The sequence below is a fragment of the Macaca nemestrina genome, chromosome 20 (genome assembly GCF_043159975.1).
Source record: "Macaca nemestrina isolate mMacNem1 chromosome 20, mMacNem.hap1, whole genome shotgun sequence".
In the NCBI taxonomy this organism is placed as follows: domain Eukaryota; kingdom Metazoa; phylum Chordata; class Mammalia; order Primates; family Cercopithecidae; genus Macaca; species Macaca nemestrina.
This window is the reverse complement of record NC_092144.1, coordinates 64823653-64835329: the sequence shown is the minus strand read 5'-3', so window position 1 is coordinate 64835329 and position 11677 is coordinate 64823653. Positions and strand designations below refer to the sequence as shown.

Below are 11677 nucleotides of genomic sequence, written 5' to 3'. Positions count from 1 at the left end.
GGTGCTGCCGGTGCAGACAGGCGGCCGCGCCCCAGCTCCGCTCAGCAGCGCACAGGATGTTATCTGGCGCCCTGCCCATGCAGTTGACGTGCTGACCACATCATGGGAGGGTGACGTACGCAGGCTCTTCCTACCTTGCATGAGGCCCAGCGGGTGCTCACTCAAGAGTGGAAAATGGCTTCCTGGAAATTGTTCTCACTAGAACTGACACCTTGTGTCCTTCACTATGACCAGCTCAAAACACGTCTCAGATCCAACCTCCCGGACACGAGGTGACTGAAATCTGTGCTGACGTGAAAGACTTTTTATGTATTTTTATTGTTTTTATCTGTGTTTCAAACTCTTTTCCGTGTGTAATATGCAAAATATCTAATAGGGATTATGAACGTTGTCAGAGCAATTGTGACGAATAAACCATTAGGATGCTTCATGCTTGTATTTCTAGTATGACAGCAGAACCAGTTTAAATGATTTAAATACCCAGGGAAGGATTATGCAATTATTTACAATCTTAGAACTGTTCTTTATCAGCAAAACCCACAACATGTCAATTCTGGATTTTTGTCATTTTATCTACAATTTGTCTCATGACCCAAGAGTCCAGAGCCCCAACTCATGGTTCGCTCTCTGTCTGTCTCTCTGCCTCCCTCATTTTAAATTGTATGGAAATATCCAGTAACATAATGCTATAGAAAATCAAGTGTCCCCCAGGACTTTGGGAAGCCGAAGTTTGCGGATCAACGGAGGTCGGGAGTTCGAGACCTCCCTGGCCAACTTAGTGAAGCCATGTCTCTGCTAAACATACAAAAATTAGCTGTGCCTGGTGGTGAGCTAATGTTAGCTACTCAAGAGGCTGAGGCAGGAGAATCTCTTGAAGCTGGGAGGCGGAAGTTGCAGTGAGCTGAGATCGTGCCACTGCAGTCCAGCCTGGGCGACAGAGCGAGACTCCGCCTCAAGAAATATTTTAAAAAGCCTAGCAAATAGCCTATAATAAAAAAGTAGAGGACTCCAGCTACCAAATTTTAAGGGGTTGTGTAAGCCTACATAATGTGCAGCATCCTCAAGAGAGTGAACGCAGAGACAAACAGTGTCTAAAATACATCCGTGTACACACAGCCCCGTTAGAGTTGACAAAGGCTGCCGTGTGGTTTAAGGAGGAATAGAATGTCTTCTCCATAGATAACATGGGCCCGAGGGTTACGCATAGAAAAAAATAAATCTACACGTATTCTCACACTATAAAACACTTCTTGTTTTTTATCTTGGTATTGTAAATTTTTTATGATTTATATTTAAAATTGAGAAATAAAAGTTAGATACAGTCGTCCTTCACTATTCGTGGGTGATTGGTTTCAGGATCTCCGCTCAGATACCACAGTCTGCAGGTGCTCAAGCCTCTTACATAAAATGGCACAGCGTTTGCATATAACCCATGTTCATCCTCCTGTGTACATGAAATCATCTCTAGATTACTTATAATTCCTGACACAGCCTACACACCATTCCATTTGTGTCCATTCAACATAGTTTTGCTTTTTGAAACTTTGTGGATTTTTTCTCTGAATATTTTTGATTTATAGTTGGCTCAATAAACACCTGTAAACCCCACAGGTCTGGAGGAGCGACTGTGTATTGATAGTATGAAGATGATGTGTGGACATGTGTCCCCGTGGAGATGAGACTAACAAGGCCTATGACTCTACAGATGTTTCATCTTGGAATGGCTCTGCCAGCTTTCCAGGTCTGCAGAGAGTAAGAATATCACTTGTTCATCTGATTCCTGATCCTTGAACCCGCCTACGTGCTGTATCGTTGGATGGAAATTGGAGTCTCAGAGACAAATCAGGCTCCACCTCTTCCAGAAGCTCAGATTCCAGGGGCGAGAACCCAGTGGAGAACATATGGGGTTATATGGACATAGTAATGATAACACCAGAAAATTTAGGCAAAAAAAGACTCACCTATAGAATGAGGACAGTCACGTTTATTTGAAGACGAGAGAGCTACATAGAAATCACAACAAATTTTTATAAGGTTTACTGATGACAGAAGACTGAAAAATCGTCTGAGGGGAGGTGGAACAGCATGAGGGAAGGTGGAACAGCACGTGTCTAAGTGCCATGTTAAGACGGAGCCTCTTGTATGTTTGGAATTGTGAGCTCCTCAGTGTGACTGCAGCCTCAAGTAGGACTAGGAAGCAAGTCAGTTAGTTTGGAGAGGTGGGCAGGGGTCAAGTGAAGTGGAGAATTGTGGGTTAAGCAAAGGAGTGCATTTTCTCTCCAGCAGGCAGTGGGAACCACAGACATTGGTAAGCAAGAGAGAGCCAGCAGATTTGTGGTGTGAGGAAGAGCAATGCTCTAAGATGCAGAGTCGAGACTTCAGATTCCAGCTGCTGGCACTGGAGCTGTGAAGCCGGTTTTGAGACAGGGCTGTGGTCTCCCTAGAAGACCCCTCCAGGCCTGTCTGTGGTGCTCGTGGGCAGGAGACAACGATCTGGGCTCAGCATTTGGAAGTTCTATGTACACGCTGGTATCTGTTGGGGGTGTCTTGGGCCTCTGAGAAGGGCGAGTGATTTTTCCCCGTGTGAAAACGCAGTGATCCAACTGTGCGTATGTCACCTCCTGGGGGTCTTGTTCATCAGAGTCCTGGAGAGAGGGAAATGTTGAGTGAGGGAGGGGCTCACATTCTTCAGGACTAGTAGGGAATAAGACTATATCCATGAGGCTGGGGAGAGGAGGACCTACCTCCCTGTTCACTGTTCTGTACCCCGCAGGCTCTTGGTCCATTACAGCAGCATCTGTAGGAGACGGAAGAAGTCATCAAAAGAGCTGGGAGGGCACGTCTGGGTCATCATTTCATGAGCAGAGCCCAACACACAGCGGGAGGTCGTAGGTGCCTGAGGTCCCTCAGCTGCCAACAGCCAGACTCAGACATTCTATCTCTCTGAGCTGAAGGACCCATCCCATAAAGAGCTGTCAGTTCCCATCCCAGTGATTCTGCCTCCCACTTTCTGCCTGTCATGGAACCTTCTCCTGGATGTCAGTGGCTGCAGGGACATGAGGATACAGTTCAGAATCTGGCAATGGTCTGTGAGCTGAAGGCAGGGGCAGGGTGTCTGGTGCTCTCTCTAGAAAGCTCTGCCTCTGTGGCTCCTGCCTTGGGCCAGAGACCATCCTGCTGGTGAGAAACACACACCTACGTGCTCCCATCCCTCCTCATCGTTCCTCCCTACATGGCCCTGAGGTCTCTGGCTCTGGTTTTTGAGACTTACTCTTTTTGTTGGAGCACCAGCAACGAAGGAGAAAGAAGAGGAGGATGGTGAAGATGATGGTGGCCACCGAGTACCTAATCACAATAGGCAGGTGTCTGGTGATACCTGGAGGAAGATGGAAATCCAATGAGAAGCTCACCATAGCAGTTCCTCTTTGAGGATTGTCTCTCATTTCTTGGTTGCCAGGCAACCCCATAAAACATCTCTTTAGGACAAGCACCCACGTGGTGGGAGACCCAGCTTTCTCCTGCTTTCTCAGTTATAGTTTTCGTAATAACTACAGAATGTGCTGATGAGACACCTGCTATCGTATGGATATTTGACCCCCCCAAACTTCACTCTGAAATTTAACCCTGAGTGTGGGTGGTGGTGCCTATGGGGACGTGTTTGGGTCATGGGGGTGGATCCATCATAAATAGATTAATGTTCCCCCACACGACGGGGTTAGCAATTCTCCCTTTATTAGTACTCTAGAGAGTTGGTTCTTAAAAAGAGCTTGGAAGCTCCATCACACCCCGTTTCTCCCTGTCTTGCTGTGTGATCTCGGTGGTCTCTGCACATGTAGGACCCCTTCTCTTCTACCAGAGTAGGAGCAGCCTGAGACCACAGCCAGAAATAGATGCTGGTGTCCTGCTTCTTGTACAGCTTGCAGAACCGTGAGTCGACCAATTCTCTTTTCTGTAGAAGTTACCCAGGCTCAAGTGTTCTTTTACAGCCACAAAAAGGGACTAAGACGGCAACATCCTGAGATCAGGAGGAACGTCCCAGAACAGCCTGGGCTGTCTTCCTGTTCTTCCCAGAGGAGGACGTCATGCAGTGCTTTAGCTCAGTGCTTCCTGTGGCTCCAGGGTACAAAACCCAGGCTGGGCTGCTTTCTGGGTTCCCCCAGCTGCAATGCAAATGGGGTGACTCCATATGTCCCGAGCAGCTTTTCTGAGCCTTGGGGGACTGGCTCACACTGAAATGTAGGCTTCTGTTGTCAGTTGCTGGTTATCTGTTAGTAATGAACCTGCCTATGTCATGTATTCTCTGTGTGTTCTGTCTCCCTGGAGTGACGGTGAGTGATAGAAATTGGCATAGCCCCAGGTGCAGTACAGGAGGTGTTTAGAGTCTTCTCTGGGAAGACTGGACTGGGATCGATACACAGTGAATGTGCTTTACAATTTCTACGGCCACATCCCTCTTGACTCAAACACATTACATTTGACAAGAAAAGGCATAACATGAAATCAAGATCAAAAAAGTGAAGTAGAACTGTCATATATCCAACAGCCAGGAAATAATGATGAAGCTCGTGAAGAGCGTGCTCCTTTTTGTGATCTCGGGAGTCCTATATTAGGCTGCTGTTCTACCTGAGAGTCCGGAGGAAGGACAACCCCCTCCATCATCTATTGCTTCGGTACAACCTGTCCTTCTGTGAATTCGTATAAAAGGTGACCAGGAGATGGTGCTGGTGCTGGTCTCCGAGTCCAAGATCTGAACTCCAAAGAGTATTAGTTTTTACCTTCCCACGGTCTATCTGTGTCTCTTAATGTGATAGGAAGTAGAGGTGAGGTGGGGGATTTGGGTGAGGGGGCAAGTTTTATGCCATGAACATAGATTCCAATAGAATCCCAAGGGCTTTAAAAGATGAGGAAGAAGGCAGAGCAACATTCAGAGAAAGAGGTGTGGTGAGGAAGAAGGATCTGACTGATGTCATGTGAGAAATGTGACCAGCCTTTGTGGGCTTTGAGGAAGGAAGATGGGGACCAGAAGCCAAGGAATGTGAGAGCCTCTAGGAGCTTGGAAAAGTGAGGAAGCAGATTCTTGCCTGGAACCTTCAGAGGGAAGTCAGCCTTGACGTCACCTTGATTTTAGCCCTGTGAGATGACGCATTTCATAATTCTGAGCCACAGCACTGTCAGATATTTTTTTAAAATGTGGCTTCCATCCACGAAGCCTGTGGAAATTTGTTATGGCAACATAGGAAAAGGGTCCACACTGCACAGCCTGAGCATGGAGCAGTGGCTGAGCCAGTAAGTGGAAGTGTCATGTGCGTGGATGAACTCCGTTCTCTCTTACTGCAAGGCTCTTGCTCTGCTAAGTCAACCAAGGTTGGATCATGACAGACAGGAGCTCATTCCTTGGCAAGTAGAACTTCTCTACAAACACCCCACCCTCAAAAATGTTCCCCTTCCTTCCCCCTCTCAAGCCCCCAGGCATTTGTCCTTTGGTTAGGAATGCAGGCAGAACAAACACCACATTTATCCCGAGAACAACGTCTGATTTGCACTCAACCTTCTACCCTGAGGTCTCAGCAGCAGAAAATCAGAGGTTAAGAGATTTCACTGAGCCCTGTGCTGGGCTCAGATCCCTTTCGTTGTTGGAGTGTCTGGGGTTCAGAGACAGCGGAAGACAGGCCCAGAATCACAGAGCTGGGAGGTGCTGAGCCAACGCTTGAATCCAAGGCTTCGACCTCCCCGGGTTTTCAAAAGCAGAGGTAAGAGGGATCCTTCACTTACCAGTTTTGAAGCTTGGTTCAGTGGGTGAAGGCCAACTACTTGAAGGGTTTCCTAGAACATGGGACAGGAGAGAGGTGTGGAAATAAGGATGCCTGTGTTCTACTCAAAGGACATCTTTGAGGTTGGTTCCTGGCCAACATTCTGTTGTCTAATATTGGGCCCTGGGAGTCCTGGCATCCCCTTCTCCATAATCATTGTACGTGATGCCCACTATCTTGAGACTTTAAGGTATAAGGAGAAAACAGGAGTATCACACTACCTGACTTAAAAATATGTTACAGAGCTGTAGTAAACAAAACAGTATGACACTGGCATAAAGAAAAGCACATAAAACAATGGAGCAGAATGAAGAACACAGATGTAATCCACCTATTTACATCCAATGGACTTTGAGAAAGGTTCCAAAAATCTACAATCTGGAAAGGACAGTGGTTTCAATAAACGATGCAGGGAAAACTGGATAGCTACATGCAGAGGGATGAAAATGCACCTCTACCTCTCACCATATACAAAAATCAAATAAAAATGGGTTAACAACTTAAGGCCTGAACCCATTAAACATCTAAAAGGAAACACCGGGGAAATGCTCCAGGACATTTGTCTGAGGGAAGACATTTTGTTTAAACCTCAAAAACACAAGTAATCAGAACACAAAAACATAGACCATTGGGATTATATCAAACTAAGCAGCTTCTGCACTGCAAAGGAACCAACCAACAAAGTGAAGAAGAGACAACCCATGGAATGGGAGCAAATATTTGCAAACTATGCATCTGAGAGGGGATTAAGAACTAGAATATAAAAGAAGCTCAAACACCTCAATAAAATTACTAATTTAATTATAAAATTAGTAAAAGACCTGAACAGACATTTCTCAATGAACAAAACATACAAATGAACATTGCGTATATGAAAAGTGCTCAGTATCACTGATCATCAGAGAAATGCAAATGAAATCACAATGAGCTGTCATCCCACCCCATTACAATGGCTTTTATCTCAAAGACAGACAAAACAAATGCTGACAAGGTGGTGGAGAAACGAGAACCCTGATACACTGTTGACAGGAATATAAATTAGTACAACTTTCACAGAGGAGAAGAATATGGAAGTTCCTCAAAAAATAAAAAGAGGCTGGGTGCTGCAGCTCACCCTTGTAATCCCAGCACCTTGGGAGGCTGAAGTGGGTGGATCACTGGATGCCAAGAGTTCGAGACCAGCCTGGCCAACATGGTGAAAACCCGTATCTACTAAAAATACAAAAATTAGGCGGGTGTGGTGGCAGGTGCCAGTAATCCAACTACTCAGGAGGCTGAGGCAGGAGAATCACTTGAATCCTGGAGGTAGAGGTTGCAGTGAGCCCAGATGGTGCCATTACACCCCAGCCTGGGCAACAAGAGTGAAACTTCTTGTCAAAAAAACAAAAAGCATAAACCAAAACCTAAAAAGAGAACTTCCAGAGGATCTAGCAATTCCACTAGTGGGTGTAAATGCAAAGGAAAGGACTTCATGTATCAAAGTGACATCTGCACTCCCATGACTGTTCTAGCACCATTCACAGTAGCCAAGATGTGGAGTCAACCTACCTGCCCATCAGTGGGTGAATGGATAGAGAGAATGTAGTACATCCACACGGTGGAGACTACTCATCCATAGAGACAATAACATACTGACATTTGCAGCCACATGGGTGGAACTGGAGGTCATTACAAGGATTGCCATTTCTCACTAACCTGCAGGATGTAAAAGGTGAAGCTCATGAAGGTAGAGAGTAGAATGGTGGATGCCAGAGGTTAGGAAGGAAAGGATGGAGGGTAACAAAAAAAAGAATATAAATTTATTTATTTATCTATTTAGAGACAGAGTCTCTTGTGTCACCAGGTTGCAGTGCAGTGGCATGATCTCGGCTCACTGCAACCTCTGCCTCCTGGGCTTAAGCGGTTCTCCTGCCTCAGCCTCCCAAGTAGCTGGGATTACAGGCACGTGGCACTATGCCTGGTTAATTTTTTTTCATCTTTTTAGTAAAGATGGGTTTCCCCCATGTTGGCCAGGGTGGTCTCCAGCCCCTGATTTTGAATGATCTACCTGCCTTGGCCTCTCAAATTGCTGAGATTACAGGTGTGAGCCACTGCACCCGGCCTGTATAGGTATTTATGACCCCTAGATTTTACACTTAAAAATGGTAACGTTGGTAAATTATACAGGTATATTTAACCTCAATCAGCATTTTTTCAAATGAAAAGAAAAGGGTGTAAGGGTTGCTGGTGATGACATCTCTCTGTGGGTGAGAGGCCGGGATGGGCTTCTGGGAAATGGGTAAGGTTGAGGGGCTGAGGGAACCTCTGATCTCCCCAAACTGAGCCCAATCTCCCTTCCTCTGGGTCTGTCCTGACCAGTTTCTCCATCTGCCTGGATGCCTGAAGCCCTGACCACAGGCCTCCATGCAGGCAGTGCGGGAGGGTTTGATGTGCTGTGTCTGCCCTCCTGTGCCCTGACCCCAACCTCACACCGAGGCTTCATCTTCTCTCTGCATCTGTCCATCCCTCTCTCCATCATCAGCAGGAAGCTCCCCAGCTATGGCTCTGGGATCATAAGACATGGGACAGACATGGGGTTTCCTCACCTGTGACAGAAACGGGCAGTGGGTCACTCGGGTCTGACCACTCGTAGGGAGAGTCACGGAGAGAGCCGAAGCATCTGTAGTTCCCTCCGTGGGTGGCAGGGCCCAGAGGGAAGTCAGCCTGGAATGTTCCATTGACGCTCGGCACTGCAGGGAGACTAAGTTCATGGGCCTCCCCCTCCCTGGATAGATGGTACATGTCAAAGGAGCGCCGGGAACTGCAGGACAAGGTCATGTTCTCTCCTGTGGGAACCGTGGGGCCCGGCTGGGCTGAGAGAGAAGGTTTCTCATATAGACCTGGAAGGAGAAGAGGCAGTTTCCCTCAGGGAGGTTCTTCCTTGTCACAGCTCCCATCACACCTGAGCTGAGAACTCACTCCCCTGCTCTATGACCTAATGCTCTCTCTCTCTCACCCTCCACCCCCGACTCTCCCTGTCGTTCCCTCCCTATGTGGCTCCAGCCTGGTGGTGGCATCAGCAGTGCACCTTTGCTGATCTCGGGGTAGCCAACCCTCTTGTTTGGTTTTTAAACTTGTCCTTGACCTGGGTTCCTGTGTTGGTTTCCTGTTGCTGCTGTAGAAAATTATCACAAACGTGGCGGCAGGAGAGAACACACTGACCCTTCCACTTCTGGAGAACAGAAATTGGATCCAGTTCTTCCTGGGCTAAAATCAAGGCATCTACAGGGCTGTGTTCCCTCTGGAGACTCAGGGGAGAATCAGTTCCCTTGACTTCTCCAGCCCCTATAGGCCTCCTGCCTTTGTGACTCGTGACCTTCCTCCACCTTCAAAGCCCACAGTGGCTGATGGAGTCTCCCATGATGCTGCTGTAATCCCCACTCCCCTCTTCCTCCTCCTGTCATGAGGACCCTTGTGATTCCACTGAGCCCAGCGGGACAGTCCAGGCCGTCTCCCCATCTCAAGGTCAACTCATCAACAACCTGAGCTCCATCTTCCCCTTCAGTCCCCTGCCCTATAACATAAAGAGTCACAGGGTCCACGGATTACAATGTGGCCATCAATGGGGACAGTTATTCTTCCCACCATTCTTCCTCCCAGCACCCATTCCCCTGTATTAAATCCCCTTTACCCCAAATACAGTCAGGGCCTGGATGATGGGACCCTGACGGACACCCCCAGCAGAAGCTCTGGGATTCAGGAGGTGGGACAAGGAGAAGCCCAGACAGGAGCCCTCTGACCTGTGACCATGATCACCAGGGGGTTGCTGGGTGCCGACCACTCAGTGGGGGAGTGCGGATGAAAAACTCGACATCTGTAGGTCCCTGCATGTGCTGCAGTCACAGGGCTAATGAGGAAACTGTTCCAGAATATTCTTTTGTAGAGCTCAGGGACAGGCACCCCGTCTTCCTTGTACAGCGTGAAGATGTTAAACCCAGGACGATAGTGACACCAAAGAGTCACGTGTCCTCCCTGAGGCACCACAGCGCTGGGCCAGGCAGAGCAGAAGGGCTTGTCCTGACCACCTCGGGGAGAAGGAGGTGCCGCCTTAGAGAAGAGGATGTGGAGTCACCCCTCCCTCCATGTGCTCAGAATATTCTTCCCCTTTCCGTGTTTCTAAGGCTCCTCCCACACCTGGGTGTCCAGGGCTACAGGAAGAACTTATCCAGCATGGACATGGTGTCTCCCTACAACAAAAGTATGGGCTGAAAACTCTGAGCAGGTGCTGAGTATGGAACTCTTACTAGATTTTAATACTGCAAGATTGGTTACACCAAACAACACAAAGTAGACACGCGGCGGAGGGTATGACCTTTGTGAATGGAATATCAGCTAATGCCTGAACCATAATAAATAACTGAGCCCCATCAGAGGGATTGGAATGTCAGGGTCATGACTGTGGTTCCCCCACCTCTTCTGGTAGAATGACAGCAGCCACGCTGCAGCCCCGACCATCATGGAAACACTGGAGGGAGTGATTTACCCTCTTGTCCTCAGAGGACCTGCTGTTCCTAGTGCTGCTTTCCTTCCCTCCTCTGCCAGTGACACCATATCCCCTTCCCCCACACCCCAGCTTTGAGCGCCCGAATCTCCCCCTGGGCCACACAGAGCTAGACTCAGCCACGGGGAAGAACGGCTGGGGAGGGATAAGACAGAACTCAGGGCCGAGCATCCCAGGGTCTCCTCTTCCTAGTTCACGAGAGATTTCCCCAAAAGCTTTCCCACGGTCAGTCCATCAGCCGCCCTCTGTGCTGCCTGCCTCCCTTCTCAGGAAAATTCACTTGTATTGGTGGGGATGGCAACCCATCATTTGGGAAGGACTCACCCACGTGTGCCCGCACCCTCTGGTCCAAGAAGAACCCTGCAAAGAAAGATCATGATGAACTATTCATGTCTGCAGCAACCTGCCCTTTCCTCCCAGCCATTGGGCGCCTCGCTGGGCTGAACGTTCACTCAGCCTCACCACCCGCTTGCTCCAGAACACGGCTCCCTGTTGGGAGACCCCGAATCTGCAGGCCCGTAGTGTAACCCTGGTGCTCCTTCCCTTCCAGGACTCACCAAGACAGGCCAGGATGACGACCGTGGGCGACATGGACTTGGTGCAGCTTCTGCTGCCAGGATGCAGTGACTCTGCTCGACTGACCGGTGCAGGGGATGTGGTGAGGAGCCTGGATCATGAAGTTGACACATCGACCACAACATGTGAAGGGGACACAGGTAGGCTTCTTCTACCTCATATGAGGTTCTAGTGGGAGTCCAGTCAAGGGAGGAATGTGGCTTTCTGAAAACTGCAGACTAGACTTGTCACTTCCCGTCATGCATGACGGCCAGACTCAAAACACATCTCAGACCCACTTACCCCAGCCCGGGACGATTGAACTGTGCACTCACATGAAGGACTTTCGTTGTAATCTTTTTCTATTTGTTTGTTTTTCTCTGCGATTGAAACTCTCCTTCGTGTGCAATATGCAAAATACCTAATAGGTCTTACTATCATTATTGAGCAATTGTATTAAATAAATCATCATAATTTTCCATGCTGGTATTTCTACTATTAAACCAGAAACAGGTAAAATGATTTAAATCTCAGTAGAAAGACTGTGCAGTTATTTAGCATCATAGATTTCCATCTCATTAGCAAAAACACAACATGTTGATTGAGGATCTTGTCGTTTTATCTAGAGTTTGTCTTATGACCCAAGACTTTAAACTCACGGTTTCCTGTCTCTCTTTCTCTCTCTCTTTGGCTTTGCGCTTTTCTGCTCTCTATATTGCTTGTGTGTCTTTCTCTCTCTGACTCGAAGAAAAAATACCAGAATGATAACATC

The 11677-nt window shown here is 48.0% G+C and overlaps 1 protein-coding gene across 1 annotated transcript; it reads right to left on the bottom strand.

Moving 5' to 3' along the window:
- Positions 1-1964: 1964 nt before the first annotated feature.
- On the bottom strand, positions 1965-11194 carry LOC112429386 (killer cell immunoglobulin-like receptor 2DL4). The gene is given in 9 exon segments (XM_071087854.1): positions 1965-2396; positions 2398-2645; positions 2745-2797; positions 3272-3376; positions 5773-5823; positions 8396-8689; positions 9590-9874; positions 10675-10710; positions 10908-11194. Coding segments are annotated over 9 exon segments (1248 nt in total). The 5' UTR covers positions 10942-11194; the 3' UTR covers positions 1965-2254.
- Between the last annotated feature and the right edge of the window lie 483 nt (positions 11195-11677).